This window comes from Hylobates moloch, unplaced genomic scaffold (genome assembly GCF_009828535.3).
Source record: "Hylobates moloch isolate HMO894 unplaced genomic scaffold, HMol_V3 SCAFFOLD_7, whole genome shotgun sequence".
Classification (NCBI taxonomy): Eukaryota; Metazoa; Chordata; class Mammalia; order Primates; family Hylobatidae; genus Hylobates; species Hylobates moloch.
The window spans coordinates 133186290-133210011 of record NW_026652282.1 but is presented as its reverse complement, the minus strand read 5'-3'; the positions used below and the strand labels follow the sequence as shown (position 1 = coordinate 133210011).

Sequence of the window (23722 nt, the reverse complement as noted above, 5' to 3'; positions counted from 1 at the left end):
AATCCAAGTTACTGGGGAGGCTAAGGCAGGAGAATTCACTTGAACCTGGGAGATGGAGGTTGCAGTGAGCTGAGATTGTACCACTGCACTCCAACCAGGGTGACAGAGCGAGATTCTGTCTCAAAAAAAAGAAAAAGTACAGTAATGGAACTATGGGTACAATTAAAGAAAAATAATTGCTCAACTGAGCTGGCATTCACACTTATCTCCAAACAGCCTTTTAAGAAGTAGTACCTTATAAATGTATGCAATTATGATTTGTCAATTAAAACTAATATTTAAGAAAGTAAATAAATGGGAAAAAAAGAATTGAGTCTAACAGAGGCATTGTATTGCATTGCAAACCTCAGAAAAAGTGAGCAATGAATAAAAACTACCTTTAATAGGAAAAGAATTCCAAGCTGTGGTAAAGAATGACAAGTGACAAAGTGAAATCTTTTTTTCTGTTAAAGGAAAGGTATAATTTTAGTTGGTGAGGGAGAGTGATGTGACCATTTCAGTGCTTTTTATAAGGTAATTAGTGCAATTAGGTTAAGTTCCAGTGGGCTAGGTAACACTGTTTTGAACATAATTTAAAGGGATCATTCCATAAAATGATTCTTCAGGAATAATAAAGTCATGGCTCCTGCTGTCCTAGACCTTAATGATTTTGTTGGGGGGAAAACAGAGTACTAAAAGGGAAAACAGTGAGTAACGTGATAAAGAAGAAATGAGATATAGTCCATATAGAACATTTGTACCTGTAAATATAAACAGGGGAAGCACCTATAAAAATAGAAGCCTTGGGATTAGGAAAAAGGAAGAATAAGATGTTATTAAAGGCAAGCTGCAAACCTAAAGACTTGAACAAAAACTAACAAGCTAGGTTAAGCTGTGTGGGGAAAATCAAGAGCAGCCATCATCAGCTAAAGGGTAAGTGAGAGAAGATAGGTCATTCTATAACAAAAGGCGTAGTAACTAAGGAAACTCTAATGAGGCTGAATTATGTGCCCTACCATAGCGACGTACATGTACACAGGATAAAGTTTTACATGTAAGGAATGGAAACTAGTTGAAATAGAAGAACTTGATGACCCACTTTCAGAATGTATTCATTCCTTCAAAAGAACATAAAGTGAGTTGGCGTTGGGTTGAGGTTGGCAGTGGAGGGTGGGGGGACAGTGAACAAAAGCAAGGGTGAGGTAGGACAAGCACACACACAAAGACTTTAAAATTTCATCTTAAAAGAATTTTATTCTTACAGAAAATTTTCAAGAATAGTGTGAAGAACCAGATGCGACAATTGTTAACCTTTGGTCGCATTTGCTTTATCATATTCTCCCTCCCTCTCCAACATACACACATGCACATGTGCACACATGCATTTGAGAGTGAGTTGCAGACAGGATGCTCCTTTACATTTAAATACTTCATTGTGTATTCCTCAAGATCAAGGGTATTTATTTACATAACCACAGTGCAATTGTCAAAATAAGCACATTTAATAAATGCGATCATATTGTGCAAACTACACGGAACTTATTCACATTTTGCCAGTTAACTCAGTATTGTCCTTTATGGCAGTTTTTTCTTTCCAATCCAGGATCCAATCTCAGATCATGCATGGCATTTAGCCTTCATGTCACTTTAGTCTCCTTAGACTTTTTTTCCTTTCATGACATACACATTTTAGGAGATGGAATATTGCTCCATTTGACTTTGTCTGCTGTTTACTTATGACTAGATTCAGGTGATGCACTTTTGTCATGTGGTGCTAGGCCTGTCTCAGCGTCTCCCATCAGGACGTGCGTGATTTCTCTGCCTGACACTAACATTTTCATGCCACTGATGAGGCAGAATTAACAAATGTGAGTCAAATGGGAAGAGGTGATAACAAGCCTCTTCTCAGCCTGTCGATTTGTTGAACAGATACCGAGGACTTGCCCATGCCAATTTGTAATAATATCTGCAAAGCCAATTCCAAAATTGGGAAGCTGTGCATGTTCCATGATATCTCTGATCAGTATGCTCCTACTTTCTGCAAAGGCAAACCCTTTCATTTTCAAACCTCTGAATTCCCCATTTCTGCCTTCACATTCAGCAATGTTATCTAACATTGCTTCCCACTTTAATAGAGAAAACAGGAACCATTAGAAAGGAATTTCATCTGTTTCTCTTGATTCACGTACTTGTCACTGTGCCTCTCCTCCCTTTTTCCCTCCTATTTTATCTTTGCCTCCTACATTCTCAAGAACCTTACACTGTTTTTTTGCCCCTCTGTTTTACACATCTACATACTTTTCCACTATACTGGATTCTTCCCATCATTATTTCTTCCAACAAATTTGAGTGTCTACCATGTGTCAAAGTGCTGAAGATAATGAATGAGAGAAACATGGTCCCTGCCTTCATGGAGCTTTCAAATTATGTTCATACTTCACATTGAGGAAAACAACAAAAACACTCTAGTTTGGCTTCTATTATAAGTGGATCTTGCTAGAGTCATCAATGGTATCCATGTTGAAAATCTAGTGACCATTTTAAAATCCCATCTTATAAAACATTGACACTGTCAGGTACTCTCTACTTATTGAAATACTTCCCAGCTAATCACGAGGAGTATGTGACTTTTGGGGGAACAAACTAAGCTGACAGAGCTGAAATACCCAGTCCAGATGGCTAGTAAGTAGCAGAGCCAGTATCTGAATTGAGTTTATATGAGTCTAGAGCCTAGGATTTCTACAGCATCTCACTTTGATTGAACAAGTGGGAATTGTATTCATGGAAGTAGGAAGTGGAGGAGGAAACATAGGTTTGGTGATGGGGAAAGAGATATAGTTCAGTTACGTCATACACACACTTAACGTACCTGAATTTTACCTATACGGTACACGTTTGCAAAAGAAAAATAAGTGATTTAAATAGTGCAGACTATTTCATAAATCTCTCAAGACTTGGTACTGTTTGTAGAAGTTATTCTTATATTCATTTTATTTTACTTGTAAATGCTTATCCAAGGAGACATGTACCTGTAGTTATGTTCCTCATTTTAAGATCTGCTCAATTTTTTTTTCTAGCACTAAGGTGAGTTCTAATATCTTTGTTTAAAAAGTTTTTTTTTTTTTTTTTTTTTGAGACAGAGTCTGGCTCTGTCGCCCAGGCTGGAGTGCAGTGGCACGATCTCAGCTCACTGCAAGCTCCACCTCCCAGGTTCGCGCCATTCTCCTGCCTTAGCCTCCCGAGTAGCTGGGACTACAGGCACCTGCCACCACGCCTGGCTAATTTTTTGCATTTTTAGTAGAGACGGGGTTTCACCATGTTAGCCAGGATGGTCTCGATCTCCTGACCTCGTGATCCACCCGCCTCAGCCTCCCAAAGTTCTGGAATTACAGGCATGAGCCACCACGCCCAGCCCCAAAAAGTTTTTTTAAAGTAGGATAGGCCAGGTGTAGTGGCTCCTGCCTGTAATTGCAGCACTTTGGGAGACTGAGGTGGGAGAATTGCTTCAGCCTGGGAGTTCAAGTCCATCCTGGGCAAGATGGCGAGCCTCTGTCTCTTAAATTTTGTTTTTAATTAGCCAGGTGTGGTGATGCATGCATGTATTTCCAGCTACTCCGGAGGCTAAGGCTAAGAACATTTCCAGTGGCCTCCACATGTAATTTTGGAAAGATAGGCTGGATTCAGAGCAGGTCTGCCACTTCATAGGAACATTTTCGCCACGTAGCTCCTAAAAGGAAATGAGAAGGCCTATTTCTGAAATGTTTCCACGTCCCCTTGGGGGGAAAGCAGTTTCAGTTCATTCCTCCACTGACATTAAAAGAGAATGTCTATTTCAGGCAAGAATAATAAAATGGGTTTTTAATACTACATATGGTTATTTCATCATATTTCTTAGGAATGGTGCTGTGTAATATCACTGTGCACAAAATTACAGATTCTTCAAGAAAACTGTTTCTTAAATACCTGTGTAATTGCCCACAAAGGGGCCCAGTGCATGTGACATTTAGTCTAACTTACAGCTTAACCAGCCCTCTGCCTTACTTGCCATACAGAAAAGCTGAATCCACTGGTTTCCAGGTCAGTTTATGTGGTCCAGTCCCTAACCTGCTTTCTTCCTGAGAGACCCAACCAGAGGAAACTGACCAAAAGAGCATCTCTCATGTACCAGGCCTGAGTTCAACAGAAAACAGATAAGGGACCTCCAACTTTTTATTCCTGGGTCTGAAGTCACATCCTGAAGAGTTTGGTTACACCTGTAATGAAACATACATGGTTTCCTATTGCTTTCCTTTCTTTATTTCCGGTGAGGATAATGTCACCAGAAAGTTCCACCTCCCTCTCTCAGTAACAGGGAGAAGTGAAACAGGCAATCGGATCTCAAGCAGGGTCTTGGCTTGAGCCTTGGGGCGGTTTACAGAGTTTCTCTCTTGACCACGGAGATCTTTACCAATTTGCTGGGTAGGTCCATGGCTGCCTGGTTCCCCCAGGACTGCTTTGCCATGACAGCTACCTGAATGACTCCGAGGAACTGCTCTTTGGTGATTTCAGGAGGTTCTTTCCCTTTAAGGGTTCTTCAGACAAAATGTCTGAAGCGCTCTCGATATGAGTTTTGGTAGCGGCCAGCCTGGGTCTGGGAGCAGAGGGATAGGACATACCCTGCCTGGTCATGCCCAAGGAATTCTGATTATTCATCTGCAACACACCTTGGGAATCATGAACGTCCCGTCTGTGGTCACAGCTGTCTGTCCGGTGCTGGCTGATATCCAAGCTAACAGCCGCCCCATTGGGAAACTTCATGCTGATCACAGTGGCATCTGCATCCTTTGAGGAGGCCATATCTGGTCAGAAGGCATGTCCGAGAGAAAGCACAGTGTCCAGAGTGGCTTTTCACAGCAACATGCACGCCATGTCCACATTGTGTACCCAGTCTTGTAGAGAACCCCACCTGCCCGCCCACCCTCCCTTCCTCCCTCTGTCCCTCCCTCCGTCCCTTCCTTGCCCAGGCTGGAGTGCAATGGCGCCATCTCAGGTCACTGCAACCGCCGTCTCCTGGGCTCAAGCGATTCTCCTGTCTCAGCCTCCGAAGTAGCTGGGATTACAGGCGTGCGCCACCACGCCCAGCTAATTTTTTTTTCCATTTTGAGTAGAGAGGGGGTTTCACCACATTGGCTAGGCTGGTCTCAAACTCATGACCTCAGGTGATCTGCCCGCCTTGGCCTCCCAAAGTGCTGGGATTACAGGCGTGAGCCACCGCGCCTGGCCGGCCCTTTCTTTAGGAAACCAGGAGAAGCCCCTGCTCACAGCGCCATCTGGTGGATCCTTGTGTAAGAACTGGATTAAAGCTCTTAAAAACCAGAGTAAAGGCGTTCCCAATCTCTCGGCTTCCTCAAAGCAGGACTGGGCAGTCGCGTATTCAAACCAGGCAGCCTCTTGCAAAGCACCCCCATCCCTGTTCTCGAATTGCCCTAGTGTTGGTCAAATAATTGGCTCTGAAGGTTCACTCCACTTTATATAGCTGATCGTCAAAAACATATAGCAAGCAGCAGCTGTTCTTACCCATTATATCCCAAAGATGGCCAGGCTAATGCTCCGATGTCATTAAAGCATCTCATACCTCTGTTGGAGGCTTCTGAAATAAGTCTTTGGCTGTTCTGAGGGCACCAACGGGCTTTTCACTTAGAGAGCAGGAAAGGCTGAGAGGTGGCCAGCAGAGGTAGATAGCGTTGTGTTTGGATGGGAAGCAGAATGCCTGAGAGAATTTCTGAGTAGATGCCGAGGTCGGGAAGGGTGAGTGGTGCAGGGTCCGAGGCTGCTGAGATGAGAATGAGTGTCCATAGGATGACAGCTCCTCGCAGGCAGCGGTGGCTGGAGTGGGTCCCTCGGAGCTCAAGTGGTCTCCCAAGGGGTAGACAATGCTCAGACGGGGTACATCCATTAGGACGGGGTGCCAGAATGATCCCACCCGGAGAAGCTTCGCCGGTGAGAAGAAGAATACGCCTTCCCACGGGGGAAGATGGGAGTACGAGGGTCTCCCCCGGGGGGGTGACCGAGGCCAGTCTGAGCCTCTGGGGGCCCAAGGTCGGGGACTCTTGGTAGCCAGTGGAGGACGGGCAGGGTCGGCTCGCTTTGGCAGGCGCCAGGGTGGAGGTACTGAGCTTACGTGAGACATACTCTCAGTAGCATTGTTTTAAGACAACCAAGTTGAACTGTCAGACGACAACTTAGATCTATGGTTCTGGATTTCTGGGACTAGAGTTTGTTGGGCAGGAGTTGGGAGTGGCTGGTGTAGATTTGAAGCCACAAAACTAGATGAAATCCCCCAAAGAGGACTGAACACTGAGCCTGGGCCACACCAATATTTGGAGTGGGAAGATGAGAAGGATCCGGCAACGGAGACAGGAAGTTAGAGACAAGTAGGAAGAGTGGGAACGTGAGGCGAAGTGAAGACAGTGTTTCAAGAAGGCAGTGATCAGCTGAGATCAGGTAAATTGAAGACCAAGAATAAATCATTGGTGACCTTGACAAAAAGCAGTTTGGGTTGTAGATAAAATTGAATGGAAGTAATGCTTATGAAGTACCTTTGATGTGTCTTAAAAATTTTGCAATTTAAAAATTACAAAACCCTATGAGAGAAGGGATGATGTTTATTCTCATTTAACTGATAAGGAAGTAGGCTTAACAGAACCAATAATTTTACCAAGGTCATATAGCAGTACAGAGACCATTTTTTTCCTTTGTACTCATTGCTGGGTACTGTTTGGTCTCAGTCTTTACTTGGGAGGACATTGGGGAGAAGTCAAAATCCAGATCAAAAAGGTACACACACAAAGAATGTTGAAGAACAGATTGCCAAACTAAGTGAATGTAAGCCATTGGGCAAAACTGTAATCTGCAGTGCTTCACTGTGACACCTGATCTTTTGTATCCTTTATAAACAATGGTCTGAAAACTAAATTTAGCCTCTGTTTAGTTTTTGGCTTTTTTTTTTTTGAGACGGAGTTTTGCTCTTGTTGCCCAGGCTGGAGTGCAATGGCATGATCTCGGCTCACTGCAACCTCTGCCTCCCAGGTTCAAGCGATTCTCCAGCCTCAGCCTCCCAAGTAGCTGGGATTACAGACATGCACCATCACACCCAGCTAATTTTGAATTTTTAGTAGAGAAGGGGTTTCTCCATGTTGGTCAGGCTGGTCCCAAACTCCCGACCTGAGGTGATCCGCCTGCCTCGGCCTCCCAAAGTGCTAGGATTACAGGCATGAGCCACCACGCCCGGCCGTTTTTGGCATTTAATATTTTAATCCTTTCTAATGTTGTTATTTGGTGCCTGTTTATCATCTCTTTTCAAAAGTTCAGTAACCATATCAAGCAGAATTAAGAAAAAAATCAAGTAACCATATAGGAGGGGTTTCTACTCTCTGGAATGTTGAATTTATATCACAACCACTTCCATACAATGGCTTCCTCTGTAATTGTTCCACACTTCTATTCTTTAGTAGCAAGCCTAATAAATATGTTCACTTTCCTAGAAGCTGTCCATCAAAAGGCTTTTTCTAGGAAATACTTTCTCTCCTTCCACAGCCTTTCTTTGACTCTCCATGGAGGAAATTATCAAGTTTTGGGGTAACTGAAATTTTTAATTTCTCTTTCTATACCATATTCCATAGCAGAGCTACTCTTGGGCTAGGCAGGTTAGAGTTATTAATAAGTTTTATTATTTAATGGCAGACTTTCGATAGTATTACCCTAATTACTTTGACATCGTCCTTAGGATATATTCCTGTTTTGCCTGTACAATATGAATCCTAGGAAGATTATATGTCGCTGTTATCTTTAAATCTTTAAGTCTGTGAGACACAGCTTATTGACCGAAGATTTTTAAATTTTCATTTATTTTCAGATGTTCGCACACAAGCCATGTACCAGATGATGGATCAAGGCTTTGTAGGACTTATTTTTTCCTGTTTCATAGAAGATAAGAACACAAAGGTATTGTGTGTGTGTGTGTGTGTGTGTGTGTGTGGTCTGTGTGTGTGTGTATACACAGAGTAGAGAAAAATCTCTTTGCAATTTTAATAGGATGGCCAGGAAAGGTTTCAATGAAAAGGGTCATTGAGTCAGGACCTGAAGAAGGTGAGGGAACAAATCTTGTGGATTTCTTGGGGAAAGAACGTTCCAGGCAGAGGAAATAGGCAGTGCAAAGACCCTAAGGTGAGTGTGGCATGTTCAGGAAACATCAAGGAAGTTGGTGTGGCTGCAGCAGAGTGAGGAAGACCATGACCATACATCCCAGTTTGCCTCTGTCAGTCCCAGTTTTACCCTATTATCCTAGTGTCCTTCCCTCTTGGAAGTGTCCCAGTTTGAATGATAACTCATTTAGTTGTCCTAAACAAGGTCCAGATCTTTATGTTTTAATGGGATCTCTCTGGCTTCTGTGTAGACGGAACAGTGGGCAGAGGGTGGGGGTGGAATCCGTGGCATCAGTGAAACCTGTTAGGAAGATATTGCTGTAATCTAGACAAGAGATGATAGAGGTTTGCTCATGGTGGTAAGAGTGAAGATAATGAGAAGTGGTTGGATGCTGAATATAGTTTGATGGCTACTAATAGTAACAGCTACCATTTATCACCTATTGTATGGCATGTACTTATTAGGTGCTTTACGTAAATATGCTGTAACCCTGACAAACCCCAGAAGGAGTATTATTCCCATTTTATGAATGAACAAACTGAAGGTCAGAGAGGTTAAACAGTTTGATCAGTGGCCAGTCTTGCCATTCTTTATTTGAATTCTGTTTGAATTTTATGTTCATGTCAAGAGGTTATAATATGTGTCAGTTCAAACAAAAAGAAAATTACTACTTAACATTGTAGATATGAATTCTGCTAAGAATACCAATAGTGTCTTATTTAGTGCATTAGTTATATTCTCAGAATCTGTGTTAATAATGAATATTTTTCATAAAATCAGTTTTCCAGAAACACTAAAGTTCAGTACCTTGAACTTTATACATCATTTGAAATGCTTTCAACCTTGTCATCATGCATTTATTTATTTATTGTCATCATAAGTAGTTGTTGAATAAGTTTGTCAGCTTTCAGGATGGCAGTTTGAATGTTCAGGTTCTTAGGTTCCTGGTTCTTGTGTTTGTTAACAATTCCCTGCTGTTACATGAGCAGATGTTTGGTTGTGACCATCTTATGTTGACTGAGCATATGATCCTTTTTATAGAAATTAATTTATGGCATATTCCATCTTTGGAATCTCTTTTAACCTTCTGCTTCTAGAGGGACCTTTGGGGTCTTTCTCAATATTAATCTTTCTTTGTGTGATATTTCTTTCTTTCTTTTTTCCTTTGATAGACTGGCCGGGTACTCTACACTTGCTTCCAATCCATACAGGCCCAAAAGAGTTCAGAGTAAGTATGAGAGGGACTTATGTGTGTAATTGGAGGGCTAATCTCCAATTCAGGGAATTTATTGTTTTGTTTCATTTTATTCCTTTCACTGGTAAGACACTAAGAACTCTGCCTTTTTGTTTATACTCATTTACAGCTCTATGATGAGTTAGAATCTCTTTAGCAGCTTGGATATTGGGGACCTAGGAAGCTAGGGTCATATGAGCAGCCTCTTCACTGTAATTACATCACCACAGTCCTGCCTGACGTTTCCTTTTGTACACTTATCGTAACTATTTTTCCTTTCTCTGGTAAATCATAAATCAAAGACTGAACATGCAGAGTACTAGATTTGTATAGATTCTTGTCTTTGCTGTGTCATAAACTTGATTTAAATGTTTGCATAGATCCATTTCCTTATTGAAATCCAGTTCAATCCAAATTAGCAAATCTTTTTTTTGTTTTGTTTTGAGACAGAGTCTCACTCTGTCACCCAGGCTGGGGCGCAGTGGTGTGATCTCGGCTCAGTGTAACCTCCACCTCCTGGGTTCATGCATTTCTCCTGCCTCAGCCTCCTGAGTAGCTGGGACTACAGGCATGTACCACCACGTGTGGCTAATTTTTGTATTTTTAATAGAGACGGGGTTTCACCATGTTGGCCAGGATGGTCTCGAACTCCTGACCTCAGGTGATCCGTCTGCCTCGGCCTCCCAAAATACTGGGATTACAGGTGTCAGCCACTGCACCCGGCCATAGCAAATCTTAATTGAGTACCTACTATATGCCATGTTCATTCATTGTCTAATTGGGAGATAGAAGCAAATACTGTATTACCTTTTTTCCTGTAATATTTATCAATTTATTATTGTAGCATTGTTTGAAATGTCAAAGAATTGGGAAAAAACAGATACTCATCAGTACAGAACTGATTAAATAAATTATAATACATTCATATAATGGAATAAAATGCAGCCGTTAAAAAAAAAGCGAGGAAGCTTGGTAGTAATACACAAATATCTCCAAGATATTTTGTTAAATGGAAAATGGAGGGTAGAAGAACAGTATGCTATGATTTGTGTAAAGATGTGGAAGAGAAATAGATAAATACCTAGTCAATAAATATTAATTTTTAAAATTTTCACCACACTAATACATGCATATGCATAAAAATATTGAATGGTACAGAAGGGCTTATAATAAATAGTTTCACTCCTCAGATGGAACCACTTCTTTCTCCTAATTTTCCTTTTAGTTCTGTTACTTTGATATCTCTAAATAATATACTTATGATGTTCTTTCTTGATTTACCAATTTTGGATATTTTCTATTCTTATTTATTATTGTGTTATATTGCTCTCACAAATGAGGATTTAGCTCACTTATACTACCCCATCTCCATTCTCCTCAATGTAGTTATGTTACTATTTTTTGTTCTTCTGTTGGTTACTTTTCTAATCTTAAAGTTTGCTTATTTATTCTATTAACAATTGATAGTAGACAATATTTTTTGGCTCCCTGCTGTTACTTGTAGTTTTACCCCAAGCATTTATATTTTCACAGTTGTAAGCATCTATGTTCTGTGTTGTAACCATAATTGCATTTTCTGTGCTTTGTCTATGGATGATTCTGAGAGTAGAAAATAAAGTGTTTATATTGTTATTATTATGTAAAGATTATTCTCTGTACAACCAAGCAGTGTAGTGTACTATGATTCCACTTCCTTTCTTATATAGCTTTTTGTTTTTTACATGGGGTTTTGAGTGGCTTTTTCCCCTTATTTTTCTGCCTTTATCATCTCCCAGAGCTCTACATCCTCAGAAGTAATATTAAAATATTTGGAATCCTTGCTTTTCCTGTAATTGCTCCCTTGAAACCCATTATCCTCTTACCCTGATCTGGTATCTTCTCTAGGCCTACTGCACCGCTGACATTCTGGGACTTTCCTTCATTATTCTCCTGGGTTGGATCCATTGTGATCTGGATTTTATGTTATCTTTCTTGGTTCACTGTGTCATTTTGCTGGAAAAGACTCTCTAGTAACTTCCTAAGAATGGTGTGTATTTGAGCTAAACTTTCTGAGTTCTGCTTGTCTGAAATGTTTTTATTCTTAATTAATAACCTTACTAGATAAAGAATTCGAAGTGGAAATTTTCCCCCTCATAACTTTGAAGGCATTGTTTTTAAACATCCAATGTTACTGATGATAAGCCTTTGTAGGGCATTTTTTCCCCTCTCTCTCTGACAGCTTTTAGGTATCTCTCTTTATTCTTGATGTGAAATTTTCTATGATTTTCTAACTATGATATAGTTAGAATGTGGATATTTTATTCAAACTGCTGTGCACGTCAATCAGAAAGTGCTTGTCTTTCAGCTCTGGGCAATTCTCTGTTGTTTTTTGCTTGTTTGTTTTGTATGCCCAGATAAAACAATCCACAACCTACCTAGTTCCTGGAGAGAGGAAATCTTATTTGTAACTCAGTCCAATTCCATAATTTAAACAGTTTCTTCTAGTTTATATTGGTCTTTGGGGAATGACTTCTCATTCCTTCGGTTACTTCCGTTACTCCCCATATTCACTCTAAGATGGCATCAGAAGTATTGGGAAGATGACTTAAATAAATCTACACTGTAAGGAAAGGAGGCTTGCTGGTCTCATGCTGGTTATAGTAGTCAGTGTAGGAGTCCTTGTTCTCATGGTCAGTGTTCTCCTTAATTTATCCAATGTAATCCTGTCTCATGGACTTGAAGTCCTAGCAGAAGGAGATGCATCACCAGCTTCCTCTCTCATAGCTCTCTCCTTCCTTTTCCCCCTAAGTTAATAGGACAGAGATATCATATCCTTTTCTCTATTCTTTGATAATTCCTCCCCGTTTTTTTCCCTTTCTCTTTCTAGAACTCTTATCAGTCACAAGTTAAAGGTCCTAAATTGACCTAATGACTCTTTCTTTTTACTCATATTTTCTGTCTCTTTTATTTTGTTCTAGTTTTGGATGTTTAAAATTTTATCTTCCAACTCTTTTATTTTGGCAATTTTACATTTTTAATTTTCAAGAGTTTTTTCTACATTTGGTGGTTACTCCCATTTCACAGCATCCTTTTTTATTTTATTGATATGATAGTGAAATGTTAGATTGCCTTCTGTTTTTTACAGTTATCTGTTTCCTCTGATAATTTTTTTTTGTTTAATTTTTAAAATCTTTCTTGTCTATCCCTTTTTAAGAATAAAGCAACAAAAAGTGAAGTGGTAGCTCATTTTTTGTGGCCTTGGCTTGTCAACATGAGGCTTCACTTTATGGTGAATAGGTTGGGAGCCAGCTCTTTTGTTCAGGTATCACTCTGTGCTAGACCTGAGATATCTTGCTCTGGGACACCTGTACTTCCTCCCAGACAGTTTATCATTATTATTATTATCACTATTAACGATTAATTAGAAGAATTCTTGATGCTGCTGTTACTACAAATGATAATGATTATTATTATTATTATTTTGATAAAAGAATGAAAGCTTGGTTATTAAACATTTGGTGTATACGCAGGCCAAATCATGGAGGAACACAAGAGAGTAGCTAGAGTCTCGTTTCTGGTAGGAGGAACAAAAGGGGTCCAAGAAATCACATAAAGGGAGGAACATGATAAAGCAACTTCATAAATTTCTGGGCTAATACTTGAGCAATGCATGCATGGATCTGATCCTAATTAGCATAATTTAGAACAGAATTAACCAATAGACCACCGCATAGATCCTATACTGACCACTAGGTGGTGCACATGCAGGTATGATCCTAAGAACGCTACAAAGGCTCTGAAAAATTAGAACCGCTGCCTACAGAAGGCTGTGGAAAATTGAACCTGAACCTAACTAGGTGGATCGTGTGCTAAAACAAAAGTACCAACATTCTCCATAGAATATAAACAAGACCCAGTGTGTCAACATAATATTCCAAATACTGGGAATCCAATTCAGAATTACTCGGTATGTGAAGAACTGAGAAAATTTCAACTTGCATAGAAAAGGACATTAACAGTTGCCAACACTGAGCTGACACCCATGTAGGAATTGTGTGATAAAGACTTTAAAGCAAATACAGATTGAGTATCCTTTATATGAAATACTTTCAGATTTTAGATTTTTTAAGATTTTAGAATATTTGCATTATACTTACTGAAAATATGAATTCCACAGTGCTCCAATGGTCATTTTCTTTGAGTGTAATGTTGATTCTTATAGAATAAGAATATAAAGAATGAGAATGTTTTATATAGCTGTACAGTGTGTTTTAAGCTAAGTGTTATCAGATTCAAAATATTAAAAAGTTTATAAAGTAAAAGAGTTACAGTAAGCTAAGGTTAATTATTGAAGAAAGAAAAAATTTTGTTTTTATTTTTATTTATTTATTTTTTGAGATGGAGTTTTGCTCTTGCCACCCAGACTGGAGTGCAATGGCAGGATCTAGGCTCACTGCAACCTCCGCCTCCCGGATTCAAGCAATTCTCCTGCCTTAGCCTCCCGAGTAGCTGGGATTACAGGCGTGCGCTGCCACGCCTGGCTAATTTTTGTATTTTTAGTAGAGATGGAATTTCACCATGTTGGCCAGGATGGTCTTGAACTCCTGACCTAAGGTGATCCACCCACCTTGGCCTCCCAAAGTGCTGGGATTATAGGCATGAGCCACCGTGCCCAGCCAAGAAAGAAACAATTTTAAATATAGTGTATCCTAAGTGTTCAGTGTTATAAAGTCTCCAGTAGTGCACAGTAATATCTTAGGCTTTAACATTCCCTCACCACTCACTCAATTACTCACCCAGAGCAACTTCCGGTCCTGCAAACTCCATTCACGGTAAGTGCCCTATACAGGTGTACTTTTTTTTGGTCTTTTATTCTGTATTTCTACTGTACCTTTTCTGTGTTTAGATACACAAATAGTTGTCATTGTGTTATAGCTGCCTATGGTATTCCATATGGTAACATGCTGTATAGGTTTATAGCATAGGAGCAATAGGTGATACCATATAGCCTGGGCATGTAGTAGGCTGTACCATCTTGTTTGGTATAAGTACACTGTATGATGTTTGCATGACAATGAAGTTGCCTAACGATGCATTTCTCAGGATGCATCTCCATCAATAAGTAATGCATGACTGTATATCCATTCAATCAAATATTATTCATAAAAAAGAAACAAAGTATAGAAACATGCTACAATCTGAAAGAATTTGAAAACATAAGTGAAAGAAGCCACACAAAAAGTCACATATTGTATGATTTCACTTATAGGAAGTATCCAGAATAGCTAAATCCATAGAGACAGAAAGCAGATTGGTGTTATCCTGGGCTGGTGGGAAGGAAGAATGTGGAGTAACTGTTTAATAGGTACGGGATTTTATTTTGGAGTGATGAAAATGTTTCTGAATCAGATAGAGGTGGTGGTTGTACAATATTGTGAAGGTACTAAATGCCGCTGAATTGTTCACTTTAAAATGGTTAATTTTATGTTATGTGAATTTCACCTAAATTTTAAAAAATGTGTAAAAGGATTTGAATGGACGTTTTTCCAAGGAAGATATACAAGTGGTCAATAAACACGTGAAAAATTGCCCCAAATCATTAGTCTTTAGGGAAATGCAAATAAAAACCAAAATGAGACATTACTTCCCACACACTACTACCCAATGTCATCTACAGATCCAATGCAATCCCTATCAAAATTCCAATAACATTTTTCACAGAAATAGAAATAAAATCATAAAATTCATATGAAACTACAAAAGTTCCTGAATAGCCAAAGCAATCTTGAGAAAGAAGAACAAAGCTGGAGAAATCACACTATGTGATTTCACAGTATATTATAAAGCTATAATAATCAATGCAATATGGTACTGGCATAAAAATAGACACATAGACTAATAGGATAATAGAGAGCCCAGAAATAAACCCATGCTTACGCAGTCAACTAACTGTCAACAAAGATGTCAGGAATATTCAACGGGAAAAGGATAGTCTCTTCAATAAATGGTGTTGGGGAAACAAGATACCCACATGCGAAGGAATGAAAGTGGATCCTTATCACACATATATACAAAATTCAACTTAAAATGAATTAAAGACTTAAAGACCTGAAAGTGTAAAACTACTAGTGGAAAGCAGAGGAAATGCTCCTTGACATTGGTCTTGGCAAAGATTTTATGAATACGACTCCAAAAGCACAGGCAACAAAGGAAAAAATAAGCGGGTGGGACTACATCAAACTAAAACGTGTGCACAGCAAAAGAAACTGAACAAAATGAGAAGGCAACCTACGGAAGGAGAGAAAAATATTTGTAACCCATATATCTGATAAAGGGGCTGATATCCAAAATATATAAAGAATTCACATAGCTCAATAGCAAAAAACCCAAATAATATAATTTATAAATGGGCAAAGATCCTGAATAGACATTTTTCCAAAGAAGACATATAAATGGCCAATAAGTACATGTAAAGGTACTCAACATCACTAATCCGAGAAATGCAAATCAAAACCATAATGAGTTAGGATGGCTATTATCAAAAAGTCAAAGATAGAAAACAGTATAGAGATTACTCAAAAAACAAACAATAGAACTGTCATATGAATCAGCAATCCTATTTCCAGGAGTATATCCAATAAAATTGAAATCAGTATCTCAAAAAGGTGTTTTAAAAAACCAGAAAATAAGTATTGGCAAAGACATGGAGAAATTGGAACCCTTATACACTGTTGGTACAGCCACTGTGGAAAATGGTATGGTAGTTTCTCAAATCAAGAATATTGCTACCATATGATTCAGCAGTTCCACTTTTTGGTATATACCCAAATGAATTGAAAGCACGGTCTCTCCATCCTGGTTAACACGGTGAAACCCCATCTCTACCAAAACTACAAAAAATTGGCTGGGCGTGGTGGCAGATGCCTGTGGTCCCAGCTACTGGGGAGGCTGAGGCAGGAGAAAGGCGTGAACCCGGGAGGCAGAGCTTGCAGTGAGCTGAGATGGCGCCAGAGTGAAACTCCGTCTCAAAAACAAAAAAAGAGGAAGCAGGATCTCTAAGAGATAGTTGTGCACCCATGTTCATAGCAGCATTATTTACAACTCAGTTTCTTAGCCTTTTAAAAAAATTCTGCATTTCTCTTTATTAATTTATTCTATTTTCTTTGCATTTTATTGTTGTATTGTTCTAAATTCTTGAGGTGAAAACCAGGTTTATTTTCTATCTTCCTGGTTTTCTAATAAATACATTTGAGGTCATAAATTTTCCTCCACTCTGGGCCCACAGGTTTTGATGTATATGTAGTAAGGTAGTTCTGATGTTTTTTGTTTGTTTACTTGTAAATAATTTGTACTTTCCATTTTTATTTTCTCTTCAACCCAAGGGTTATTTAGAAGTGCATTTAAAAATTTAAAACTTTGAAATTTCCAGTTGTTTAGATTTGAGGGAGGGACTAGTGTGTTAATTTTTAACTCTACATTATGGTAACTGATTGTGGCCTGTGTGGTATCAGCCTGATGGATTTTTAAAACATTTCCTCTGTTACCTAGAACAGGGATCCACAAACTATAACTTGTAGGCCAGGTTGGCCTGGGGTCTATATTTGTAAATCAAGTTTTATTGGAATATAGCTACATCCATTTATTTACATATTGTCTATGACCCCTTTCCAGCTATGATTGTAGAGCTGAGTGTTTATAGAGACCCTGTGGCCCGCACAGCTTAAAATATGTCTTTACTTCAAGAGTTTGCTGATCCCTGACTTAAAACATAGTCAATTTTCACAGCTTTTTCATTTGGGTTGAAAGTATGTGTATTTTCTCTTGGGTACAAGTTCCTTATATCCCTGTTAGAATAAGCTTAAGTTGTGTTATACCAATCCTTATATCCTTCATTGTGGTTTTGATTATCGATATCTGAGAGAGATGTGTATGTATAAACTTCCATCCCAACTAAATTATTTGTCCACTTTCATATTTTAGTCAGGGTTAGCTTTATATCCTTTGAAGCTGTTTTTTTGTTTGTTTGTTTGTTTTAGTGCAGAATATTTACAGGTCATAACTATTAAACTTCTCTGTGTTTTTCCTTCGTACAATATGAAATAGTCCTCTTCGTTCTATTTATTTTTTATTTATGCCTTGAATTCTTTCTTTCTAAATAATATTATTGTTCCCGTCAGGATTAGGTTCAGCAGCATATATTAGAAAAAAATTTAAATAAGAAATAAAATTAGAAATATTATTTTTTTTCTGATAAAAGAAGTCTGGAGATGGATATCAGGTCTCAGGGCTTTGCAGTGTCATCAGGGACCCAGGCTCCTCTATTTTGCTTCACCATCTTGGTGTGTGGTTTCCATCCTAAGGTCCCTTCATGGTCCACGAGACTTCTGGAGCTCCAGCCAGCACATCTCCATTGAGGGCCAGAAGGAACAGGAAAGGTAGGAGGGCAAAAAGGGGCCTGTCCCCCAGCTCAACATTCTGTTATCAAGGAGGAAAGTGAGAAGGCACATTTGGAATAGGCAGCCAGCAATCTCTGCCACTGCCTGTTGTGTATTATAGTTCTTGTTAGCATTCGTTTGCCTGTTATAACTTTTTCCACTCCTTTATTTTTGACCTTCCTCAGTTATTTTGTTTTAGGTATACCTCTTATAAAATATAGCAAGATCTTGAGTTTTTTGGTTTTAAGCAATCAGAACATTCGTCTCCTAATAGGTGAATGTCATACATTCATTTTATTACCATTGCTGGCATATGTGGCAGTATTTCTGCCATTATCTGTTTTGCCTTCTGTTTACTATGCTTTTAATTTTTTCCCCTTCCTGTCACTTGCACTGATTGAGTTTTCTGTTGTCTGACTTTTCTGTTTTAGGAATTGTCCTTACTAAATCAATTTTTAAAGTTATTACTCAATGTTTTTTAATATTCTGTTTTGAAATAATATTAGATTTACAGTAAAGTTGTAAGAATAGTATTAAGGATTCCTGTATACCCCTCACCCAGATTCCCCAAATGTTGGTATTTCGTCACATTTCTATTGTCATTTTTTTCTTTATTGTATGGATATTTTTCCTGTACCATTTGAGAGTAAGTTGCACACATGATGCCTCTTCAGTAGGCATTTCTTAAAGAACGAGGACATTCTCTTACATAACCAGAATATAATTGTCCATATCAGGAAATTAAAGTCCATACAGCATTATTATCTAATTCATAGATAGTATTCAAATGTCATCACCAATTTTTCTAATTACATCCATATAACAGAAGAAAAAACCTTTATTCTGGTCCTGGATGCAGTCCAAGTTCACACATTGCACGTAATTGTCTTGGTTGTTTAGTCTCCTTTGACTTGAAACAGTTCCTATGTTTTTTGTGACCTAAACATTTTTGAAGACTACTAAAGGACAGTTATTTTGGAAAATGTCCTTCATTTTGGATTTGTTCATGTTTTATCATGATTAGACGTAGATTATGCACTTTTGGCAATAACGCCACTGAAGTTATGTTGGTTGTTTTGGCGATTTGTATCAGGAGGCACATGTCAATTTGTTCCATTACTGGTGATTTTAACTTTGACCATGTGCTTAAGGTAGTGCCTGATAGGTTTTTCCACTGTAAAGTTAATTATTCCCTTTGATATTAATAAACAGTTGGCCCTCCGCATTCATGGATTCTGTTTCCATTGATTCAACCAACCCTGGATCAAAAATACTTGGAAAAAACCTGCATACAGGGTGAACATGTACAGATTTTTTTCTAGTCATTATTCCCTACACAATACAGTATAATAATTTTTTTTTTTTGAGACAGGGTCTCGCCTTGTCACCCAGGCTGGAATGCAGTGGTGTGATCATGGCTCACAGCAGCCTTGACCTCCAAGGCTCAAGGGATCCTCCCTCGTCACCCTCCCAAGTAGCTGGGACTACAGGCATGTGCCACCAGGCTTGGCTTATTTTTTATTTTTTATTTTTTATTTTTGAGGTGGGGTTTCGCCATGTTGCCCAAGCTGGTCTCAAACTCCCGGGCTCAAGCGATCTGCCCATCTCAGCCTCCCAAAGTACTGGGACTACAGGCATGCACCAGTGCACCCAGCCTGTATGAGGTATTATAAATAATCTAGAGATGATAAGTCATCTAGAGAGAATTTAAAGTATACAGGAGGATGAGGTTATATGCAAATACTGCACCCTTTTATATCAGGGACTTGAACATCTATGGATTTCAGTGTCTGTGGGAGGTCCTGGAACCAATCCCCAACAGATACGAAGGGATGACTGTATCTTGTGGGGAGTTTTTGCATTCATCAATTAGTTATTACTACTTATTACTAAGATGTTTGTCACATGGCAATGTTCTAATTCCATCATTCCTTCAACATTTACTTGTTGGTATTCTACTCTAAGAAAGAGTTTTCTCTTCTGCCAATTTGATTATTTGTTCATTTATTTATATTAATGTGAACACCTGGATCCTTATTTTATTCAATGAGTTTTGATCCATTACTATCATTAGTTATTTTGAGGCACCCAATATTTCAGAATTGGCTAGTAGAAGCTTTTCCTGTGTTATTTTGACTTACTCCCATCTTTCTTTCATTTTCTAGCACAAGTAGATGTTCCAGGTTTGTCTCATTCTTTCCTCTACCCAGCCTAGATTCATTATTTCTCCAAGGAGCCTTGGTTCTTTGTAATTCTTTTCTTCCATCATGCCCTATCACTTCTCTAACCATAGAAAACCCTGATCTACTATTAGTACAGATTGGTCTTCATTTTCTAGATTTTTTTGTATATGGAATCATAGAGTATGTACTTTTTTGTCTGTCTCTTTTCATACATCATAATTATTCTGAGATTCAGCCATGTTGCAGCATGTATCAATAGTTTATCCCTTTTATTGCAGAATAATATTAAATTGTATAAATATTACCACAATATGTTTATCCATTCACCTGTTGATGGATATTTGAGTTATTTATAGTTTTTGTCTATTACAAATAAAGCTGCTTAGAACATTTGTATATAGGTCTTGGTGTGGATATATGCCTTTTCTTTCCTTGGGGAAATACCTAGGATCACACTGGCTGAACATACGGTAGATGTGTGTTTGATTTTTTTAAGACACTGATAGACTGTTTCCCAAAACTGCCTGCTAGGATTTTAATTGGGATTTTGTTGAATCTATAGATTCATTTTGGGGAGAACTAACATCTTAATAATATTGAGTCTTCCAAAGTATGGACATGGTATATCTCTCCATTTATTTAGGTCTTTAATTATCTCAGTAATAGTTTGTGGTTTTCAATGTACAGGTCTTCCATATCTTTTGTCATATTTATCCCTATACATTTCATGTATTTATATTATTGTAAATGTGATTGTATTAATTTCAATTTCCTATTCATTGCTACTATATAAAAATACAAGTCGTTTTTGTATATTGAGTTTATATCCTACAACCTTGCTAAATTCAGTTACTTTTAATAGCTTTTTTGAAGGGTCCATTGGATTATCTACAGGCGATTATGTCATCTGTGATTAAAGGTAGTTTCACTTCTTTCTTTCCAGTGTGGATGCCTTCTGTTTATTATTTTTTTTTTTTTGCCTTATTGCATTGTTAGAACCTCTAATAAGCTGTTGAATACAGCTGGTAAGAGCGGTCATGGTAACTTTGTTCCTAATCTTTGGAGAAATAATTTACTCTTTCACCATTAAGTATGATGTTACCTGAAGATTTTTCATAGATTCCTTTAATCAGTTTGAGGAAGTTTCTTCAATTCCTGGATTGATAAGAAAATGTTTTCAACAAAAACAGATGTCGTATTTTGTCAAATGGTTATCTCCTTTATAGACTAATTAGCTGTAGTCTTTTGTTATTTCAGTGGTTGCTTTAGGGTTTTTCACAGGGTCTGTCAACATTGGCACTATTGACATTTTGGGTCACATTGTGTGTGTGTGTGTGTGTGTGTGTGTGTGTGTGTGTGTGTGTGTATGGTGGAGGGGGGTGACATTTTGCGCATTGTCGAATGTTTAGCAGCATCCCTGACCTCCACCTACTAAATGCCAATAGCATTTCTTCAGTTGTCATAATCAGAAACATCTCCAGACACAGCCAAATGTTTTCTGCAGGGAAAAATTACCCCTGGTTGAAAACCACTAGTTATCTTTTACGTATCACAGTCTGTCTTCGAGTGATATTTTACTAGTTCATATGTAGTATAAAAATCTTGCAACACCATACTTTCATTTCTCCCCTCCTGGCCTTTGTGCCATTGTGGTCATACATTTTACTTGTATGTATAAGTTTTACTTTAAACAGTTTATTATCTTTTCAATAAATTTAAATAAGAAAAGTCTTTGTATTTAACCATATGGTTAACCATTTCTAGTGCTCTTAGTTTCTTTGTTTACATCTGGTATCATTTTCTCTCTTCTTGAAGGACATCCTTTAATGTGTCTTGTAGTGTAGCTCTGCCGGTGCTATATTCTTTTGACTTTGATATGTCTGAAAAAAGTCTTTGCCTTCATTTTTTGAAAGATATTTTCAATGGGTAAAGAACTCTAGGTTGCCTTTTTTACGTTCAGAACTATAAAGATATTTCTCCGCTGTTCAACAAGAAAGTGGCTGACATTTTTACCTTTGTCTACTCTACTTAATGTGTCCTTTTTTAAGGCTTCTTTTAAGATTTTGTTTTTATCACTCGCTTTAAACTATTTGAGTATAAGTGTATCATGCTGTAATTGTTTCCATGTGCCGTGTGCTTGGGTTTCATTGAGCTGCTTGGATCTGTGGGTTTATGTATTTTTTTCATCAAATTTAGAAAAACTTCAGACATTATTTCCACTAGTTTTTTATGTCCCACTTTCTCCTCTCCTTTAGGTATTTCAACTAACCATATATTTGGCCACTTAATGTTACCTCACAGTTCACTGATGCTCTGTTCATTGTTTTTCAGTCTTTTTTTTTTCTATCTGTGATTTGTTCTGTATAGTTTCTATTGCTGTCTTCCAGTTTACTCATCTTTCTTTCTGCAATGTTAAATTTACCATTAATCCTGTCCACTGTACATTTTAATTTCTATGTATTTTTTTTTTTTTTTTTAGAGACAGGGTCACGCTCTGTCACCTAGGCTGGAGTGCAGTGGTATGATCTCAGCTCACTGAAGCCATCAACTTCTGGGCTCAAATAGTCCTCCTGCCTCAGCCTCCCAAGTAGCTGGGACTACAGGCATGTGCCAATACTCCACTGTACTTTTTATCTCAGGCATTGTAATATTCATGTCTAAAAGTCTCATTTGGATCTTTTAAATTTTTTCTTTTCTATACTTAACATGTTTAATCTTCTAGCTTCTTGAACATACAAAATAGTTATAATATCCATTTTAATGTTTTTGTCCTCCAATTTTGTCACTAAATTAGCATCATTCTGGGCCAATTCCAATTCATTTCCTGTCCTTATAGGTTGGACTCTTCTGCTGCTTTTCATGCCTGATGATTTTTGATTGGATGCAGACATTGTGAATTTTACCTTATTGGGTACTAGATATATTTGTATTCCTAAAAATATTCTTGAGTTTTGTTTCAAGATACTGTTAAAGTTATTAGGAAACAGTCCTATCCCTTTGGATCTTGCTTTTAAGCTTTATTAGGCAGAAACAAAGCAGTGTTTAATATAAGGTTCATTTTTTCCCCACTACTGAGGCAAGACCCTTTTTAATACTCTGATGCTTCCAATATTATGAGATTTTCCATTCGGACTGTTGGAAATAGATGGTTTTCCTGCCCCTGTGTATACTTTGGAGTTCGCTGCCTTTAATCCCTTTAGGTTGTTGTTTCTCTGACTGAGTAGTTTGCTCACACACATGTCCAGACCAGTCATCAACTGAACACTTAAAGAGGACCCTCCAAAGGTCTCTATAGAGTTCTCTTCCTATGCAGCTCTTTCCTCTATGGTACTTTGCTTTGCAAACACAAGCTATCTTGGCCTTCCCAGAGTCTCAGCTCCATTTTCTCAACTTGGCATCTGCCAAGCTCTACCTGGGGGTTCTCCTTGTGCTTCAGCTTGGAAACTTTCTCCAGTTTACCTCTGAGTTCAACCTGATAACTCCAATTCTATTTCCATACTTTAAGGTTCATCCTAGCATTCTCCTTTTCCATATTTGCAACTTTTTCCTTCAAAAGACAGATGCCTTGCTTCTGCTAGCCACAATATGTTTACTTGTTACTTAGCCCTAGAATATACAGAAAGTAGTTTCAGAATTGCTATATCACCGTGAAAGACAAACCTACTAACTAGAGATCAAAATTTGTTCACAGTTCTTTTTTTTTTTTTTTTTTTTTTTTTTTTTTTTTT

General features: G+C 38.2%; 2 protein-coding genes across 2 annotated transcripts in view; one reads left to right on the top strand and one right to left on the bottom strand.

The window, feature by feature from the left end:
* Positions 1-17873, top strand: part of BRCC3 (BRCA1/BRCA2-containing complex subunit 3) — a 35014-nt gene extending 17141 nt beyond the window's left edge. The window contains exons 6-8 of the mRNA XM_058441368.1: positions 7874-7962; positions 9336-9391; positions 17737-17873. Coding sequence (XP_058297351.1) covers positions 7874-7962; positions 9336-9391; positions 17737-17815 — 224 coding nt within the window. The 3' untranslated portion in view covers positions 17816-17873. The remainder of the gene's footprint in view (positions 1-7873; positions 7963-9335; positions 9392-17736) is intronic.
* MTCP1 (mature T cell proliferation 1) overlaps positions 1-23722 on the bottom strand; it is a 121655-nt gene that overhangs the window by 24144 nt on the left and 73789 nt on the right. The window lies entirely within an intron of this gene.